General features: G+C 41.7%; 1 protein-coding gene across 2 annotated transcripts; it reads left to right on the forward strand.

Annotated features, from left to right (window-relative positions):
* Positions 1 to 1,915: 1,915 nt before the first annotated feature.
* PTGER2 (prostaglandin E receptor 2) lies at positions 1,916 to 17,836 on the forward strand. Of its 2 annotated transcripts, none has more exons than XM_073010993.1 (2): positions 1,916 to 4,612; positions 14,549 to 16,559. In XM_073010993.1, the coding sequence occupies exons 1-2, from the start codon at positions 3,770 to 3,772 to the stop codon at positions 14,591 to 14,593; spliced, it is 888 nt and encodes a 295-aa protein (XP_072867094.1). In that variant the 5' UTR covers positions 1,916 to 3,769; the 3' UTR covers positions 14,594 to 16,559. The 2 variants fall into 2 exon arrangements, with proteins under 2 accessions (XP_072867094.1, XP_007984887.1); XM_007986696.3 differs by having other exon boundaries at positions 1,918 to 4,612; positions 16,463 to 17,836.
* The last annotated feature ends 3,585 nt before the right edge of the window (positions 17,837 to 21,421 follow it).

The following is a 21,421-nucleotide window of genomic DNA, read 5'->3' on the forward strand; positions in this document are numbered from 1 at the left end:
TCCTGCCGTGAAGTGGTGTAGACCTTGTCTCGAATACTACAGGACACAGATGGTGTTCTTAGAACTCAATTTGAAAAAAATATATATATATTCATGCATGCATAGGAATCATAAAATATAAATTTAAACTCATCTTTTGAACGAGGAAAGTAACATCAATACAACTATGAACAAGAATTGTTAGCTTTCTGCCCAAGCAATTCTCCTTTCCTTCATGTTTATCTTTGCTTTCTCTTGAAGAATGACCTAGAGGAAGTAACCCACCTTCCACAGTCCTTTGAGTTCATGGATACACAAATGAACACTATGAACTTTAGACTTTAAGAAATGTGTATTAGTCAGGGTTTTCCAGAGAAACAGAGCTAGTGGGATGGATATATAGAGAGATATTTATTATAAAGTATCAACTCATGCAATTATGGAGGCTGAGAAGTCCAACAATCTGTCATGTACAAATTGGCGACCCAGTAAAGCTGGTGATAAAGTTTGAAGGTCTGAGAGTTGAAGAGCCAATGGTGTAGATTCCAGTCCTGGTCTGAAGGCCTGAAAACCATGAGTGCCAACAGCAGAAGATCAATGTCCCAACTCATGCAGTGAGGCAGAAAGTGAATTCCACCTTCCCCCACCTTTTTAGTTCTATTCAAGCCCTAATGGATTGGATGAAGCCCACCAACACTGAGGAGGGCATGTGCTTTACTCAGTCCATCAACTCAAACACTAATCTCCTCCAGAAACACTTTCACAGACATACCCTGCCATCAAGTTTAACCAGCTACCTGGGCAGCCCATGGCCTAGTCAAGTCCACACATAAAATTAACCATCACATAGTGCTCCCCACATACAATGGCCCCACAAACACAAACTAAACAATTAGCAAAGTTATATGGTTCAATTCTAGAATTGAGGGTGTTAATCTGTTTTCTGTTAAGAAACTCTAGGCTCTATGTAAACTGAAACTGTATCAAGATGTTGACATTAAAATTAGAAATGGGAAGAAGTAGCTTTTAAACCACAACATTAATTGGGGGTAACTGACAAGCAAGATTAGACTTGCACTTAAAGGAACAAATGTGATGATCCAGTTGCTATGTAGTGACAGCAAACTTATCAACCCTCCTACTTAGCACTACTCAGCAATCTAGCAACACGGAACATAGCAGAACTGCTAAACCAAACACACACACACACACACACACACACACACACACACACACACACGTATTCTGTCCAAACGCCAGAAGCAATTAAAAGGAGTAATTTGAACAAGTAATGCTGAGCAGCACAGCAATTAATAGGATACCGGCCCCCCAAGATTTATAGGGTCCACTCTAGTCTTCCTCTTGTCACATACCTTACCACAGGTGAGACACCCTCAGGGCACTACTCACCCAGACCTCATTCACCCTCCATTCTAGACCATCTTCCAGGTACCTGAGATCATGAAATTTCCTGCTCAAATATTGGTCCCATAACTTGCTTCCAGAGCTTGATCAGGCATCTTCATTAGGTCCATCCAATCAAGGGTCAACTGCATGTTTGAGGTACATATTCCCAGGACCGAGGTGGCTTTTGGGAGAGAGCTTGGTTATCAAGAAGTATACTGGCCACATATTTCTGTGTAAGACTCCTTGTGGTGCAACACTGAGTCAGGGGTTAGGAAGACAAGGGGGCAGGGGCCTGGGGGAGGATCTTCAATTGCACTCTTGCTCTAGTATTCATAAAAACCAGGGGCCAGCCTGCCACCAGGTACCCATCCAAAGAAAAGCTAGAGACAAATACATAGGAAAGGTTCAATAGTAGGTTTTTGTTGTGAGGGGCCTTATGAAAATTAAAAAGGTATAAAAATATTTGGAAATAAGCACTGTGCAAATTTAGTGAATCTAAAAATCCCTTATTTAATAGTAAAACTGCAGTGCAGAATGCTATAAACCAGACTCATAGTGTTTTCCTATTAAGAAATACTTCTAATTTAAGTTTGATGTTTCCCCATTGCTTGGGGTGAGATGGGGGGAAAGTTGGAGTAGGGGAATAGTCAGAGATGGAGGCAAAGATTGGTGATAAGTTGTTACTGACCTGCAGAGTTTACAGCTTGAAAGAAAAACTGTAGGAGTTAAGATCCTCTTTCCTAGGAATCCATGCCATAAGAAGTTTAGGGATTGAGGTAGTGGCTGCTGATATGTGAAAACAGGCCTGTAAACTTTGCAAGTGACCCAGTAAATTACGCTTGTCCTAGTGGGACCCCCCCCCCCCCCACTCCACATTTCAATCTCCAGGCCAGAATCATCAAAGTTGGCAAAAAATATTCATGGAGAGTAAGCAGGCTATAGCAAGATAGGTTCTTCAGCAGGCAATTTGCTTCCTCCCACGTGATGACTGTCTTTCTTGCCAGTTCCCTAGGCAGATCAGACCCTTCACTTCCCAGTTGGCCTCCCTTCCCCAAGTGAATGTGATTTCTTACAGAACACAATTAGCCATGTTGTCTGCCAAACTGGATTTTGTTTTGTTTTAAGTATCAGCTCATTTTCACGACTATGCAATTATGACAATATGTGGTAGGAAACCATTACTGTCAGCTACAGTCTGAAACTGGCCACTTACCAATACACTTTGCCAGGAACGAGTCTTTCTGGAGGGATACTACATGGTTAACAGAACACGTAAAGATAAACGGCTAAACAAAATATCAACATTTTCTTACAGAGCTGAGCTTAAGGACAGAACAGTGATGTGCAATGGTTTTCATGTATCCACAAACACAATTCTGTACAATTACAAGACACATTCCTTTTTTTTTTTTTTTTTTTCTTTGATGGTTGCTTAACCAAGTGGTTATCCATTATGCTGTTGACATAGGAAAAGGTGAAATGCTAGTAACCGAATCAAAGGGGCAGTGCAACAGGCCGCTCGGTGGTGCTCATTGCGTGGTTTGGTTCCTTGGATGGACACACTTGCTTTACACTTCCTCCCAATTTTTGTCCCAACCTCTTAGTGTATCTTCCTGGGAATGGTAAAAAACAAAGCAAAACATTTTGGTCTTACTTCAAGCTGCCTTTGGACTGTTATTCCCTTGTCCTGCTCATTTCATGGGATTGGATTCTCCTAACTTCATTGTTTGGTGAGTCTCTTTGCTTTGCTCTTTGCCCCGATCTTCTGTGCATTCTGCGCCGACCCCGCAAGTGCTCCCGCACTCCGTCCCAGCCCGCTGCTGGGGCTTAACGCTTCCCAGCCGAGGTCAGACTGCCGTGCGAGAAATGCCTCTCCGGCCGGTTGAGGACAGCTCCAGTACACCGGCAACACGCGCGCTTCTGCCCAGTGCCGCGCCCGGCGGGTGTTCAGACGCCTTCTCTCCATCCCCGCCGGCGCGCCCCAGGGACTCGGAACGCCCCCGCCAGTGTGACGCGTCCTGCCTCCACGGCAGCTCGCGGACACTTGCACTTGCAAGGTCTGGCCAGCGCTCCTGGGCCCGCCCCCCGACGGTGTGGGGGCGGAGACGACGGCTCCCCTAGGCTCTGGCTCCCGGCCTTGGCCTGCGCGGGTAGGCGCTGGAGCCTCGAGCGCCGCTCGGATGCAGCAACCGAGCCGCCACTCGGCGCGCGGCGGGAGACCCAGGGCAAGCCGCCGTCGGCGCGTTGGGTGCGGGAAGGGGGCTCTGGATTTCCGTCCGTCCCGTTTTTCCTCTGAGTCTCGGAACGCTCCGGCTCTCAGACTGTCTTCCTCCCAGGTAAAGACCGGGAGAGGAGGGCACATCTCTTTTCCAGGCACCCCACCATGGGCAATGCCTCCAATGACTCCCGGCCTGAGGACTGCGAGACGCGACAGTGGCTTCCCCCGGGCGAAAGCCCAGCCATCAGCTCCGTGATGTTCTCGGCCGGGGTGCTGGGGAACCTCATAGCACTGGCGCTGCTGGCGCGCCGCTGGCGGGGGGACGCGGGGTGCAGCGCTGGCCGCAGGAGCTCCCTCTCCCTGTTCCACGTGCTGGTGACCGAGCTGGTGTTCACCGACCTGCTCGGGACCTGCCTCATCAGCCCGGTGGTACTAGCTTCGTACGCGCGGAACCAGACCCTGGTGGCACTGGCGCCCGAAAGCCGCGCGTGCACCTACTTCGCTTTCGCCATGACCTTCTTCAGCCTGGCCACGATGCTCATGCTCTTCGCCATGGCCCTGGAGCGCTACCTCTCGATCGGGCACCCCTACTTCTACCAGCGCCGCGTCTCGCGCTCCGGGGGCCTGGCGGTGCTGCCCGCCATCTATGCCGTCTCCCTGCTCTTCTGCTCGCTGCCGCTGCTGGACTACGGGCAGTACGTCCAGTACTGCCCCGGGACCTGGTGCTTCATCCGGCACGGGCGGACCGTTTACCTGCAGCTGTACGCCACCCTGCTGCTGCTTCTCATCGTCGCGGTGCTCGCCTGCAATTTCAGTGTCATTCTCAACCTCATCCGCATGCACCGCCGAAGTCGGAGAAGCCGCTGCGGACCTTCCTTGGGCAGTGGCCGGGGCGGCCCCGGGGCCCGCAGGAGAGGGGAAAGGGTGTCCATGGCGGAGGAGACGGACCACCTCATTCTCCTGGCTATTATGACTATCACCTTCGCCGTCTGCTCCTTGCCTTTCACGGTAAGTCACTCCCTTCCTTTCCACAGCCCGGCTCTGCTCAGCCTTCTCATGCTCTCCCCTGACGCCTCCACCCTTTCCACCACCCTACAAACTTTTTGCAACTTGTAAAAATATGTCCTAATTTGTAAAGATCTGTAGCCTTCCCCACTCGCTTCTCCTCCTCTTTAACCCACTTCCTTCCTCCCTCAATCCTGGCTTATGGGCGTTGCTAGGCTAGAGTTTCATATACAGTAATACAGACCGTCCGAAAGGGAGTCCTGGGCCTCAGCTAAGCCAGCCAATCTCCTCATCCTAGCCCTGTGCGGTGTCCCTTTCTCGCCGTTGCCTATCTTGGCTTAGTAATTGAGAAAGAGGCAGCCCCTTCCACCTTAGGATGGCTGTCACTGTTCCAACCTGATGACCTGGAGCTGCAGTTTGCTGCCCTGTACCTCTCATCCACTGTTCTCCACTAGTTCTCCATGCTTGCCTTCTGTTCCTGCCAGGGCAAAATGTAGTACCACACCCGTAACATTCCAGCTGCCATTGAAAATGGTCCCAGATGAGAAAGGTCCCTGATGCAGAAATTTAGAGCATTTGTTATTTGTCCTAAAAGTCCAACAAACATCAGTTTATAGGTTTCCCAATTTATATATTTGAATGTAACTCTTTGTGGCCATGAAAGTTTATAAAGCCATAATGATAACTAGAGGAAATACTTGGAGGAACACTTTGCTAAGCATTTGTAATATCTTGCAAAACACCCTCTTAATGTCACCGTCAGAAATACACACAGGTGTCCTTCAGCTTACATTCATGAACTTGGGCACAAAGCTACATGCAGGAATGGCTGGTCCATCTCAGGAAGGGAAGAGTGGGGCTACCTGGGGGACTGAAGGACAAGAGATCAAGTCCTGGCATCATGCTGCCTTGATGTGGGGCAACTTTAGCAGTTAGTTTATGGTAACTGCTAAATGATATGAGGCTGTGAGTTCAAGTCTCCTGAAGTGTAACCTTTTAGCTGAGGCTGGAATATTTCCGAGAATGTGCTGGCCTCTTACAGGGGCTAGGAATTGGGAGCTGTGGCAACTCCACTTCCTAATCTTCAGAAGAGCTAGACTGCTGCTGCAGCATCAAAGCAGTTAATAGTGACTTCCACCTGCCACAATCTTGGAGAAAATAAAAGAGATGGGCAGGGCCTACTATTAACAGGTCTGACCTGTAAAAGCTGGAGAAGAAGTAACTTTATCCTATCTCCTGCCTCCATTACTACTTCTTGTATCTTCATGTGCTCATCCTCAGGGATGGGAAGGGACACAGGGTCCCAAAAGCCTGAATATGATTCTCTCCTCCCCAGCCCAGTTAACTCCCTTTCTTGGCTATGCTCTCTTCTCCCTGGTCCCCACTGTCCTCACCCTTCTACCCCATCCTCTGTCAGGGCAGAAACTGTTCTGAATTGGTTGCTTTGAGGGAATGAGATGGAATATTCAAAGACGCCCTCTTATAAAATGAAGTCGGACTGTAGTAGGCTGCATCTCCCATACCACTCTGAGCAGGGGAGTTTATGCAACAGAAACGCTGTGATATAGAAACCCACATGGCTTACATGCTTTTGATTTATTTTACTAGTAGGAGCTTTTGATGATGTTAGGAGCTAAATCAGCTTTTGAAGGTCAAGACTAGGATGCAGAACATACATCTATGAAAGGAAGCATTTCAAGTTCCACTAAACAGCTTTGCATTCAGCTCGGAGATCAGAAAGTATTCCTGAAAGACTGTCTTAGGGTGGTGAGAATTAAGATATCAGTTCTTAGGGTTTTATCTGTCATTTGTGAGTATATTTATAAAAATATCCCCCACCATCAGCTACTTAAACAGCCTGGGAATGGGTTTGTGGTGGTAACGCACTTGTGAAAATGATTTTTAGTCTCTTTCCTACATGAGCAAGAGGAAAAAGGTCTCCTCTTTGACTATGACTGACCCATTGCCTAAACTGTATTTTTTTAAAATAAAGGCAGTGGTTTCCAACAGGTTGCCCTGTTTTCATGTAAATAGGCCTTTTACCATGAGAACTCCATCACTGCCGTATGTTTCTGTAAATTCAAATACATGTGTGTGGATATAGATATAGATATAGAAATTGTTTTCCCTCCCTCAGTTAATATTAGGCCAAGGGCTGCTCCAGAGTTGCCAGATAGAAGGGGCTTAGCAACAGAAGTCTGGCTAAAAGGTGTTGAGAGAGTAGGAGCTTTGCTTTGAAGCTGTGTTTTTATTTCTATTTCCTGTTTATGGCTTAGGGTGGCCAGATGGAGACTGTGAAGGCGCTTTTGCTCCCCCAAGCCACCCCTAAGCATTGACACTATCAGCAAATTCCTTTTGCTTCTGCATATATTCATGGCAAAGACTCCCAAAGAGCCGGAGAAAAACCTAGTGTGAAAGTAATCAGAAAGCCAGCCTCCCTGACTTCCGTTCTTGGAACTACCATGACACCATATCCAGATGAACTCGACACAAAATGGAAATGTGAAGTATTGTCACCTCTTAATAAGAAAATTTATATTGACCACTGATGGCTTTTATTTTGTCAATAGATTATTGGGAATAATTGCTAGTATATTTCACTTACATAGCACTTTAAGCTTTACGAAATGCTGTACTATCTTGATTTTAAGTTATTTCTTGAAGGGCTTATCTGAAAATTCAAGTTCATGGCTACTGTTTGGTTCATACATTCCACTGTTCAGAATCCTTGGCATGTGCCTCCAGGGGAAGTTGCTTTTTCCTCCAAGTCCTTTTCTTCTACTTGGCCTACACTAAAATTGTGGTCAGAAGTGGCCTATGCCAATCTCACACCTGAAGCAGGAATCATTTCCACATGTCCTAACAGGGGGCTCTAGAAGCAAAGGTTTATGGTTGCCTTCAGAAGTGTTTCTGCTTCTCTAATGGAGTGCACGTGATCTGATAGAAATACAGTGTGAACCACAAATGCAAGCCACAAACAGAATTTTAAATTTTCTAGTAGTCATATAACAAAAAGTAAAAAGAAACAGAGAAAATTAATTGAATTATATACTTTATTTAACCCAATATATCTAAAATATTATCAATTCAAAATATTCGTTATGTAAAATAATTATTAATAAGCTGTTCCAAGTAAGTTTCTTCTTTGTATCCCAGAAAATAGTAGCAGTCTACTTTATCTCTTCCCACTCCTTCCTCAGGATAACAAGCTGCTTTCTACGTCCCTCAAAAGTGGACCAAACCACTGGTAACAAGGAGGACAGCTGTACCCAGTGGGACACCAGTCTATTCCACAGCACTCCAGTAGTGGACAGAGGAAGGGAATGGGGGAATTCAGAAACCTGGAACTACTAATGTCAGCCATTGTCCCAAGGTTTGGGCAGGTTGGAATTACTGCTTCCTCCAAAGATGCCAGTCTAGGGCTTCCAAAATTTTGGAAGTAAAACTGTAAATTTTTTTTAAAGGCCCAGTCCCTTTAAGTGAAGTCCAATTCAACCTCATATATCATTATTATCAACCACAAAATAAGACTTTTGAATGCTAACTTTTGCATTAACCCATTATCTTCACAACATCATAGGAAATAGTATGATGATTTCTATTGTACAGACGAGGCAAATGACTCACCCTGTGTCCCACAGCTAATGGGTGGTCGAATTGGGATTCAAAGCTAGTCAGTTTAAGCACTGAGCCAATTAACCTAACCACAACACTATCCAAGAGAAAGTACTCATTTCAGGGCTAACAGATGAGAAGATTAACTAAGATTTCATAAAAGAGCTGTGAGACTGTCATAAATATCTGGACACTTTGCCTCTTAATTCCAACGAGTTAGCTTTAAAAATAAAATGGCAAGGACCTTTTTCTTCATGTCAGCTCAAGGGAGCTGAGCCAGGACCAACTATGTGGTTCCCTTTCTTTTTTCCACAGACCTATGAAACAAAAAGCTGAGACTCAGATTCTAGGAGATTGGCTAATGTAAATGCTGGTCTAAATTAAGAAATAATGAGATTATCCCTCACGTAAAATCTTTCATCAGAACAAATAAAACCTCTCTTAAATGATCAAAAACCATGTGGTGTTTGGGAAATGACATTGTTTTGGCTGCCCAATATGAAATTCTGCATGGAACCAACAACATATTCCAAACTGTTTATTCACTAAAGGGATATTGTATAAATTAATAAATTCCTCCTTATGTTAATCAGCTATTGCCATCATTTTACAGAGATAAATAGAAACTCTCTTCCTGAAATGGAACAGAACACAGGAAATATATGAGATCTCTATTCTTGCCTCAGATACTGGTTGTGTTTTCATATCCAACTCATATCAAGCCCCTTTCTCGCCACTTTTCTAATTGTGGATAGCTTCTGGCCATTTTAAACTGTTTTCCACATGCCATGAGGATAAAGTGCTTAGGCATTTTTATTCAGTTCTAAAATTTCAAGAGTAAACCATTGACTCATACTAAAAGTTCTCCAATTTTAGAAGTTATTTAGGGTTATAACTTCTGGGTAAATCTGATTAGTGGAAATCTGATCTTGGCAATACAAAACAAACTCCAGTAAACAGTACTAGAGTTTCTTGTTCATTTGTGGTACTCATTATGTAAAATATAACATGAATGGGGGTTGAAAAGCTGATATGACATTGGTAGATTACATACATGCAAAATAAAACATTTCTGGTAGGAATGAAAAAGAACTCCAGACATCTCTAAGTATAACCACAATCAACTTTGCCTGGTGATAGTTTAAGTTAATGTCCATAAACAACTGGAAGGCCCTTTATCATTTAAACATCATTAATGATGTGTTTGGGGATAGATGAGACAGTTTTAATATGCATGATCTTTTAAGAGAAAGTTCCTCTATATGAGTGTTTTCACTTGACGTCTTTTCTCCTTTGCCATTTGATATTATGAATAGTAATTTGAATAAAGACACAATTACACTGGTTTTAAAAATGTAAACAGAAAGAACCTTATTTCTTTCCCCAAAAGAAAATTTGTGCATCATGTCCACACCTTTGGTCAAGTGGGTCCTCACTGCTATCTCAGATGGTTTAGGCCAGGTTCTCAGCTTAAAGAGAAACAGCTTCTGGAGATGGTATATTTCTTCTTTGGCATATCAAAAACCAATCACAGTATTAAGTTTAAAAAAAGAATAGAAATGGTGAGACAGTGTTTCGGGAAGGCGATCAACAGGTCTCTTTCCAGCTAGAGGCTTAAGACCCAGTTAATCTGCAACTTGGTCTGCTCAGTTGGCTTCTCCTGACCTATTTTGAAGTTTCTGACCCTCTACTCCCTGTCCTTATCTTGAGCTCAAATCCATTGTGCCTCAGTTTACATTATCAAGGTATACTAAGCTCCATTTTTCTGAGAATATTTTGCTACCTAAAACTGCCCCTAACAGAAAACTAAACCTACGAACCTTGCAGCTGGGACATATATGTGATGGGAAGGGCCAGGGATCTGGTAAGTACATTTAGAAAAGGCTGAAAGTTCCTCTAGAGCAGGGTCCATAACCTGTGCTGCATGGAAAGTGCATGCATTTTCTGCCTGAAATCATTTGCAAAAATGTTTATATGAGTTTATGTTTATATGTTTGTATGAGTCATGGGTAGATGGTGCGTAGTGTCCATCAGTTTGTCAAAGAGTTAAGAGCCACCATCTTGGAATAAATAGGCCCAGAGGTCTAAACCTTAGCATTTGCTCTTTTTTTTGTTTCCAGTTCTGAGAAGCACAGAGCAAAGGACACTCTAGTCCTGCAGCCACATGGATCTGGTTTTTCCTACTGAAAGAAAATAGGCTTCTGTTTCCCTCTACCACAAAGCACCTGTGATTCGGGCAAAAGAATTTCATTAAAGCATCATATACCTCAAAAATAATCTCCGCACAAAATGTTTTTTTAAAAGAATAAATTAGGCAAACTCTATAGTCAGGACATCTTAGTGTCTTTCAGAAGGCAGATAACCATATAACAATCTATGCTTGCAATTTAACTGTGGAAAAGTGTGGAGGAAAAAGAAGTCCCAGTGAAAGCTAAGTAGCTACTTAGCAATAGCCATGGCTTTTCAGTCCATAAACAGGAACCATGATATCCATAAACCTTTGTGACATCTTTGAAGAGAAATCCCCTCCAAACCCATAATGTGATCAGACATTTGTGAATTTCATGCGAAGCTTTACATTACAGGCTTTTTATATAGATGGCAGCAGAGTGTGTAGCGGTTAAAAGCAAAGTGTGGTGTTCCATGGATTCAGTTTGACTCCACATTTTCTCTAGTTACCCAGACTGTAATTCTATGCAAAGTAATTGATCTTCTAAACCTTCATTTCCTTCTAACATGGGAATAATAATACTTTGTAGGTTTGTGTAAATATTAAACAAAATATGCCTTATAAATTGCTTGGCACCATGCCTAACACACAGTAGGTGTTTAATAAATGTTAGCTGCTATCTCTAGGGGATTCCATTTCCAAGGGAAAATCAGATTGTATATTAATGATCAGGAAATGAATTCTGAAAGCTCAAAGTCTTTTGTTTGATTGACCAGGCCTAAGTGGGCCTTTTGTTTTTAAGTGTGATAAATGAATAATTTTAAACGATTCCAGGTTTTAGATAAGGTTCTAAAGGGATGTCTCACACCCTGGCTGCACATTAAAATTACCTGGAGGAGTTTGCAAACCTTGATACCCATGGCTCAGCCTAGACTAATTAAGTCAGAGTCTCTGGGTTCTGGGGGAACCCACCCCCAATATTTCGGCATAGGTTCTATTTTCCCTAAGTGTTGGCCGGCTGAGAAATAAAGAGAAAGAGTACGAAGAGAGGAATTTTACAGCTGGGCCACCGGGGGTGACATCACATATTGATAGGACCATGATGCCGACCTGAGCTGCAAAACCAGCAAGTTTTTATTAAGGATTTCAAAAGGGGAGGGGGTGCAAGAACAGGGAGTAGGTCACAAAGATCACATGCTTCAAAGGGCAAAAAGGAGAACAAAGATCACATGCTTCTGAGGAAACAGGACAAGGGCAAAATCAAAAACTCCTGATAAGGGTCCAAGAAAGATCACAAGGCAAAGGGCAAAAGCAGAATTACTGATAAGGGTCTATGTTCAGTGGTGCACATATTGTCTTGATAAACATCATAAACAACAGAAAACAGGGTTCGAGAGCAGAGAACCAGTCTGACCTCAAATACCAGGGTGGGTTTTTTTCCCCACCCTAATAAACCTGAGGGTACTGCAGGAGATGAGGGTGTATTTCAGTCCTTATCTCAACTGCATAAAACAGACTCACCCAGCACAGCCGTTTACAGACCTCCCCCCTGGAATGCATTCCTTCCCCAGGGTATTAATTATTAATATTCCTTGCTAGGAAAATAATTTAGTAATATCTTCCCTACTTGCATGTCCATTTATAGGCTCTCTGCAAGAAGAAAAAAATGGCTCTATTTTGCCTGACCCTGCAGGCAGTCAGACCTTATGGTTGTCTTCCCTTGTTCCCTGAAAAATCACTGTTATTCTGTTCTTTTTCAGGATGCACCGATTTCATATTGTTCAAACACACATGTTTTACAATCAATTTGTACAGTTAACACAAATATCATAGTGGTCCTGAGGTGACGTACATCCTCAACTTATGAAGATAACAGGATTAAGAGATTAAAGTAAGACAGGTGTAAGAAATTATAAGAGTATTATTTAAGAACTGATGAATGTCCATGAAATAGTCACAATTTATGTTCCTCTGCCGCGGCTCCAGCCAGTCCCTCTGTTCAGGGTCCCTGACTTCCCACAACATCTGGGGAAGGGAGAAATGCCTCAGAATATTTTTATGTATGTATGTGTGTATGTATGTATTTATTTATTTTGAGACACAGTCTGTCACCCAGGCTGAAGTGCAGTGGTGCGATCTCAGCTCACTGCAACCTCCACCTCCTAGGTTCAAGCAATCCTTCCCCTCAGCCTCCCAAGTAGCTGGGATTATAGGTGCCCACCACCACGCCTGGGTAATTTTTGTATTTTTTAGTAGAGATGGAGTTTCACCATGTTGGCCAGGCTAGTCTTGAACTTCTGACCTCAGGTGACCTGCCTGCCTCAGCCTCCCAAAGTGCTGGGATTACAGGTATGAGCCACTGTGCCCAACCTATTTTTAAAGCTCCTCAGGTGATTTAAATGATCAGCCAAATAAAAAGCCCTCATTTCCTCTAAAATTCTGAACCCATTTTGTAGTTGCATTAAAGATTGAAAAGTAATTCAAAAGAATAGTATCTGGTCAGTGCCAAAATGAAGTTTTCTATGGGAAGCTGCTTCTATACATGACAATGCTAAAATAGCACTTATTCTCATCTGTGCCACTTTGTAAATGTCACAACAAGCCTTCTTAACAAAGCCCTGTAGAGGGAGCCTGCCCTAAGGAATTAAAATTCACTGATTCGTTGGGATTAGCACTTGGTATTTTTCTCATATATTGGTAGTGCACACAAAAAGATGGATAACTTCTACCAACCTCTGAAACTGAATTGCTGAATATCACTGACATATTATTAATTATCTTATATCCTTTGTGACATCCTTTAATTCAAAACTCAGGACTGGCTGGAGGGAGAGGAGAATGGGCAGTTATTGTTTAATGGGTACAGAGTTTCAATTTGAGATGATTAAAATAATTCTGGAGATCGTAGTGATGGTTGCTGTTCCTTGTGCTTCTATGTGGATGCAGTCAAGTGCATCCACAAGAGGAGACACAGGAGATGTTCAGGAAAACACAGACATGGCAGATCGCTCAGGGCCACATGAAAAAGCATCGGTTTCAGTCAGGAGGCAGAGGGGCAGGAGGGTGGGGAGGATCTGGGCCAAGACTTTATTGGAGTTTCCACAAGAAAGGCAGAGCAGGGTAAACAGTTTAGGGTTGGTTAGGTGGAATAATTTCAGCAGGCTCTAAGCTATAGGGGTGGTCCCTAGTTGCCTGATACCTGGCACTGGAATGATTAAAGCAGAAGAATAAATATTTCCTCTGGGTGTATGGGCTAGATAGAAGAGTTCTGGCCCTGGATAGGTTAGTCTGTGTATCACAGATATGCTCCCAGCCTAACTCTTTGCTGTCTCTACAAATTAGCTAGCCCCTAGAGGGGCAGTCTCTCCCAGCCAAGAAGAATTTAAGATGTCAAAACATAATATGCAGAAAAGTGAAAATATAAAAAATATGATTGCATCACAATGTAAATGTATTTAATGTACAGCTGAAAATGGCAAAATGCTAAATTTTATGTTATATTTATTTTACCACAACTTTTTAAAATCCCAGTATCCGTAAGATCAAAAATATAGTAATCTAGGCAAAAGATAAGAACCAAAAGAAAAAAATGGGGAGGTAGAACACAAAACTTACATCAAGAATTTTGAGGGTCACTGAAGTATGTCTCTTCTCCAAGTATAAAGAAGGAACTGGCTGGGCGCGGTGACTCACGCCTGTAATCCCAGCACTTCGGGAGGCCAAGGCAGGCAGATCTTGAGGTCAGGAGTTCGAGACCAGCCTGTCCAACAGGGTGAAACCCCGTCTCTACTGAAAATACAAAAATTAGCCAGGCGTGGTGGTGGGTGCCTGTAATCACAGCTACTCAGGAGGCTGAGGCAGGAGAATCACTTGAATCCAGGAGGCAAAGGTTGCAGTGAGCCGAGATCACACCACTGCACTCCAGCCTGGGTGACAGAGTGAGATTTCATCTCAAAAAAAAAAAAAAAAAAAAAAAAAAAAAAAAAAAAAAAACAGCTGTCTTCTACAAAATATTGGTCACCTCCCAAAATGCAAATTTTAAGCAATTCTCAAAATTACCCAGCATAGTAGATGAAAAGGAAAGGAAACAGTACAGAATTGCTTCATCCTCTACAACCGTTTTTCACTTCTTATTATTCTGTCACGCTCTAAAGACATTCAGGAACTCTGATGTGGGTTATTCTCCCCTGAAAACCTGACTCATCTTAATGTGTGAAGCTGCAACACCAGAGGCTATGCCTTTTCTGCACTTCTCTACTGGCCAATTCAGTGTGAGTATGTTCTCTGGCTAAACTAGATCATCAATTCAGCTGCAGGCCCTTTCTACAGGAGTGCTCAGTTATGCATCACATGCACACGTGTGTGTGCATATGTAATCACGAATGTGTTTTAATCTATAGACCTATGTGCATCATTATCCTGAATTTCTTACCTCCAAATCACTCCTTTCACACACCAGCCTGTATAGTTTTCATCCAAAATAGTTTAACTGACAGGAAAACTATTGCTCCATTGCATCTCCTCACCTAGCTTTCCCCTTCTCTCTGTAATCTGGGAAACCTACCATCAATTCTTTTTCCTCACTCATCTGCCAAATCTTTTCTCCATTCCCTATGCCAAGATTCTCCAGTATAAACACCTATGGCTGCCAAACCTTCCTGCCCTTGTCCTAACGTAAACAAACGGAAGATGACTACCCTTTGCCCTCTCTGCAATTTGCTTTGTATATCCAGTTGCCAGATGCCTGTGGAGTAAGTACTAGGAGAAAGGAAACAAAATGCTCCTTCTTCTGCAGAAAGGGAGCGAAGAAAAGAGGGGCTTGGTCTCTAAAGCCATTGGTAAGAAAGACCCTGGAGCCTTATAAAGCACTGGTTTTAAATGACTAGGTGTGATCTACCTTTGTTTTCCTCTTTTATGTGAATTTTGTGGCAGTGTGATCTTTATCAAGATGCACTATTCCATTCCTTCCAACCTGCCCAAACATTTGTGTTGCTCCCTAAGTATCTAAGAAATTGTTTGAGAGCTGGTAGAGCGGTTTGGTCCACATGTAAAGATGTGTCAGCTTTCCAGTGTTTGGGACATTGTTCTGGGGCCTTTGCTAATACAGGCCTGCATGTAGCACACAGTGAGCACTGCACTGCCATCAAGAGAGTTGGAATTTGCATCCTGATTTGGCCACTAATCAGCTCTGGGTACTTAAGTAAATTATCTCATTTTCTATACCCCAGTGTCTGCATTTGTAAAATGGAGATAATAACAATGAACACTGTGGAGCACTTATGATGTGAGCACTGATGTAAGTAGCTTACACACATCACTTCCTATCATCCTTTCAGCAACTCTGTGAAGTGGGTGTGTTATTATCATCACCCATTTTAAAGATGTCAAAACTGAGGAAGAAAGGTGCATTATTAATATCTTGCCATTGGTCCCAAAATATATACAGAGCTAGGATTCAAACCCAGTCCAATGGCCAGAACTCATACTCCCCCTGAGGGTGTTCCATTGCAGACCCTGTCTCACTGAATTGCGATCATTCGATTTAGTATTTGGAAGTAAATGTAACATGTTATTAATTTTCCTGAAGTTCACTTCCCTATCTGTAAAAAAGAGACAATCTCTAAGTTTCAGAGTTTCTCTAAGGAGTAGAGATAAAGCAGAGTTAGTACCCAGAACAATTCATGACACATATATTAGGTTATTGATACATTGGAGCTACTAATATTATCATTATTATTTATATTATTAAAAGATTCTATTCTAGGTGACAAGAAAAGTTTATTTCTGTCCATTCCCAATGACACCAGAACATTGTGCATAGTGTTAATGTTAATTGCATTCCACAGAAAGCATGCTTTCATTGAGTTCAAAGGGAAAAAATACATTCATTATGTTACAGTTTATATGAGGAAGAAAGGTGAGATTCCCACCACCCACCTTTCGTTCCCCCCCACTACCACAGACAAAACATGGTTTTGCTTTTAAATCTCAAGACATAACATAGGATCTAAGCCTGTCTACTGCTATGATGTAAAACTAACATCATTTTTCCTCTTTGCTTCTTACAGATTTTTGCATATATGAATGAAACCTCTTCCAGAAAGGAAAAGTGGGACCTCCAAGCTCTTAGGTTTTTATCAATTAATTCAATAATTGACCCTTGGGTCTTTGCCATCCTTAGGCCTCCTGTTCTGAGACTAATGCGTTCAGTCCTCTGTTGTCGGATTTCATTAAGAACACAAGATACGATACAAACTTCCTGTTCTACACAGTCAGATGCCAGTAAACAGGCTGACCTTTGAGGTCAGTAGTTTAAAAGTTCTTAGTTATATAGCATCTGGAAGATCATTTTGAAATTGTTCCTTGGAGAAATGAAAACTGTGTGTAAACAAAATGAAGCTGCCCTAATAAAAAGGAGTAAACAGACATTTAAGCTGTGGTCAAGGCTACAGACCTGCTGACAAGGCACTTCATGTAAAGTGTCAGAAGGAGCTACAAAACCTACCCTCAATGAGCATGGTACTTGGCCTTTGGAGGAACAATCAGCTGCACTGAAGATCCAGTTGCCTTTTGATTTAAGCTTTCCTGTTGAATGACAAAGCATGTGGTTTTGTAATTTGTTTGAAACCCCAAATAGTGACTGTATTTTCTATTTTAATCTTGCTACTACTGTTATAAACGTATAGTGTACAGCCAGACCAGATGAAGCTTCATATGTATGTAGTCTCTAGGAAGTCGATATGTGGAAGCAACCAAGCCTGCTGTCTTGTGATCACTTAGTGAACACTTTATTTGAACAATGAAGTTGAAAATCATAGGCACCGTTTACAGTGATGTTTGTGTATGTGGGAGTCACCACAGTACTATTCTTACAAGAGTGGACTCAGTCGGTTAACATCAGTTTTGTTTACTCATCCTCCTGGAAATACAGGTCAAGTTGTCAGGTTATTTATTTTATAACGTCCATATGCTAATAGTGATCAAAAAGACTTTAGGAATGGTTCTCTCAACAAGAAATAATAGAAATGTCTCAAGACAGTTAATTCTCATTAATACTCTTTATTTATCCTATTTCTGGGGGAGGATATACGTGGCCATGTAGGAAGCCAGATATTAGGATTAAAAACTGAAAATTTTGGTTCATTCTTCAGATATACTGGAACGCTTTTAATGTTGATATCAGGGCCATGAGTAAAATAGACTTTATAAGACGACTGTGTTGTACCAAAATTCATCTGTCTATATTTTATTTAGGGAACATGGTTTGACTCATCTTATATGGGAAACCATGTAGCAGTGAGTCATATCTTAATATATTTCTAAATGTTTGGCATGTAAATGTAAACTCAGCATCAAAATATTTCAGTGAATTTGCACTGTTTAATCAGAGTTACTGTATAAACTCATCTGAAATGTTACAAAAATAAACTATAAAACAAAAATTTGAAAATGGAATAGTATTTTATGAAGTCCCTCAAATAACATTTTGCAATTAATATAAACATAGTACCGTTTAAATGAGATCAAAGTGGAAAAATTATATTTAATTTGGCAGATTCGTAAAATGTGGTTGCCAGGTTTTAAAAGTGTGGTTGCAAATTAGAGTTTAAAATATTCATTATAATACTTGGTATTAGAAGATATTTTTTTCCTCCAGTTTTTACCCTTCCAGTATGATCCCTAAATTAGTAGAACCATCTTATTTTTTATATAGTGTTATTATTGGATAGCCACTCCTAAAAAAAAAAAAAAAAGAAGAAGAAGAGAGAGTTGCTTGTTTTTTCCAAAGTCTCATTGAGTTGTTTACCAAAACTATTTCCTTTAAGCAGTTATCGAACTAGACGATCACTTAGAATGATTTCAAACCAATCTAGGCATCAGTGTATTTTGATACAAACAATCTACGTCAAATCAGCTCTTAAGAAGAATAAATAAGTGGTTTGCTTTTCTACAAATTTAAACAAGCCAGGCAAAATTTAACTAAAATCTCGACATATAAATAAATCTTCCCTGTCCACCAGGCATTCTAAAGTTAAGAAATTATTCTAAATGGGACTAATTAGGCCCATGGGTAATTCCTAAACATAAAATTCTGAAGTTGCTTTGAATCTAGAAGATTGATTCCTTTTATCAGATGACTTGTTTTTCTCCAGATGAAAATGTCAACTACAATTTTTCACCCCACCTTACCCCTCCCCCTAAAATCCCAGAATAATGCCTGAGAACTGAAAATAAAAACACAAAATTGGACATAATATCACTAGCAGGAACAAAATGATTCACTCTGGAGGCCAAAATATAAGAATTTAAGCCACTTATTTAAGCACTGGTATAGTTCTAGAACTTTGTTTTCCTCATGTACTCCTGTTCCATGCACTGTGCTGGTATTTCATTTACACCAAAATATATGTAGAAAGAGTTGAAAGTAAAAATCCTCTGTAATAGTCATTACCTCCTATTAATGGCAATTTAAAGGTAACTTAGAAAAAAAATTACTAAAATTAGCTATGTAAATATTCCCTTTCTAAAAATCTTACCACATCAGACATACCTGTTTAAGTTACTGATTCATTATCAAGTTAAATAAAACAATAGAATTTACTTAGCCTGATATATTAAAGAACTGAATTGTGATAAAAGAAGATCTAGACTTTATTCTTTGCCCCCAGTAGTCAGAATGAAAAGGGAGAAAGAAACTATAGTTGGGATTCCCTGCAGCATGCCAGCCCTAGTAAGTTTAGGTGTTCGGATATGGGATGGACCAAGCTGTCTGCTCTGAGCTGAGTTGTTCCTCAGTGGTTCAGTGTGGCCCTGGTCATCTTTTCCAAGAAAGCACTGAAAAATTCTGGTACGAAATTGTGGCCTTGAATCTCCAAAAATCTGATTGGGATCTGAGTTTTCTTAGAAGGTATAAGATGACTCTGGAAGACCTGCATCACAAAGTGGGTTGGACCCGCGACAACCCAGAGCAAGACCGAAACTCTGGAAACCACTCCAACTCCAAATCATGATGCTTGCAGAGGCCTCGAACCCTGAGGAAGGAGGCAAAACTGATTCACATCACTACACGCCCATGTAATTCAGTTACACTTCGGCATCTCTGTCTCCTCAGCGTCAGTGCGCTTTGAGAGAGGGATTGTCCTAATGCTAATGGCAGGTCAGCTCTGATCTGAACCAAGAAATAACAACACATTCCAGTTTAGAATTTGGTGACTTTGAAAGGCAAGGGAAGACAATTAGCTCTCACTTAGGCAGAGTTTTGTTTATTTCACTTAGCTTAAGCCAAATCTAATGGTTTTTGGAACTTGGGAGGAGCCACTACTTGAGCCATTTACAGAGAGAGATGCATTCCTCTCTATAAATGATTATTTCATTCATGTTGACTTGCAATGCCTACTCTTACTTGCTCTGTTACAACCTGAATATTTGAAGCCTCTCTTCTGCCTTCATCAAACACTCACTCCATTGGCTTTCCTCTCAATCACCTAACAGCACTATAATTGATTTTTAAATTTACAAGTCATTTTGATGACCTAAAATACATTCTATGGAAAGAAATATTATTTTAGCAATTCACAAAAGCTACATTTTAATTTATACATGGACCAAGGCCATGTATTGGGCATTACTTATTTCAGAAAATTACTTTTTTTCCCCCCGGCAGCTTTTGTGTTACTATACAAAAAAATTAAGTGCATTTTCTCGAATGATATATTTTTATTTCTTATGAAATGTATGTACTATTTAAGGTCAATTTTAGTAGTTTAATTCTGTGATCCATGTATTTCATGGCACATGATAAATCCTAATAAGGTTAGGTATTAGTATCATCTTAGATGCCCATTCAGTGGCCCCTCTGACCTCTTTACACACACCTGGCTCTTATTTCTGATTCTCAGTGGTGGTGGTGGGTGCTAGGGGTGATGCTATATATTTATTAACTCTGAGTAACTGTCAAGAAAAATGACAATACACAAATGGGATGAATTTGCATCTCATAGAATGCAGTGAAGATTGGTACACATGGGAGAATGTAGAGGACCGAGTAAGTATAAAAGAAAGAGGAGGCCAGGCGCGGTGGCTCACGCCTGTAATCCCAGCACTTTGGGAGGCCGAGGTGGATGGATCATAAGGTCAGGAGATCAAGACCATCCTGGCTAACACAGTGAAACCCCATCTCTACTAAAAATACAAAAAATTAGCCAGGCATGGTGGCGGATGCCTGTAGTCCCAGTTACTCAGGAGGCTGAGGTGGGAGAATGGCGTGAACCCAGGAGGCGGAGCTTGCAGTGAACCAAGATCGCACCACTGCACTCCAGCTTGGGCAAGAGTGAGACTCCATCTCAAAAAAAAAAAAAAAAACAAAAACAGAGGAACAAGAGAGACAGAAAGACAACAGGGCATATGACACCTCACCATTTTGGTGCCCTCCTCCAGATCTTATCCAAGTTATCAATGCCCATCTAAAAACAGTGGGCCAGAACCAAACACCAGTAATTCTAAACCAGTCTTACCAATACTGAATGCTGATATTTCAGTTCCTGGCTTAATCTGGATATTATGTTTCTATTAATGCAGCCTGGGATTACAAAGCTATCTAGAAACCAGGTTGTATCTTTGAAACCTCCGACAGAGAGAAGAAGCAACAGCATTCCAGTTTACATAGAGGAAAACTGGGTGTGCAGGGGCCAAGTGAGTTGGTCACTAGAGACATCCTCATAAGATACCCTTATGATTATGGTGCTGATCTTGCCAACCTGAGACCACACAGCCATTTTGTTTCTCTCTTGTCTCTTATCTCTTGCTTTTGGATTGGCTGTGTACACTAGGGATGGGGAGCTTTGGGCTTGTCTGTTGAACCTGGTCTTTTGGGTTAATAATTTTGCCCCTGAGATTATGTGGAACTAGATGCCAGTGCCCTACCCCAGAGAACAGGAGTTCTCTTGAAGTGGAACTCACTGCTTTGAGTTACCAAACATTTTTACTACAGTTAATTGGCAATACTCATCTCAGTCCTAACAGTGTGC

The sequence above is a fragment of the Chlorocebus sabaeus genome, chromosome 24, assembly GCF_047675955.1.
Source record: "Chlorocebus sabaeus isolate Y175 chromosome 24, mChlSab1.0.hap1, whole genome shotgun sequence".
Taxonomy (NCBI): Eukaryota; Metazoa; Chordata; class Mammalia; order Primates; family Cercopithecidae; genus Chlorocebus; species Chlorocebus sabaeus.

Excerpts from the sequence above, each read along its gene's own strand:
- PTGER2 (XM_007986696.3), top strand. The coding sequence starts at position 3,770 with ATGGGCAATGCCTCCAATGACTCCCGGCCTGAGGACTGCGAGACGCGA. Across the intron at positions 4,613-16,462 it reads TCTGCTCCTTGCCTTTCACG|ATTTTTGCATATATGAATGA; the intron begins GTAAGTCACTCC and ends TGCTTCTTACAG.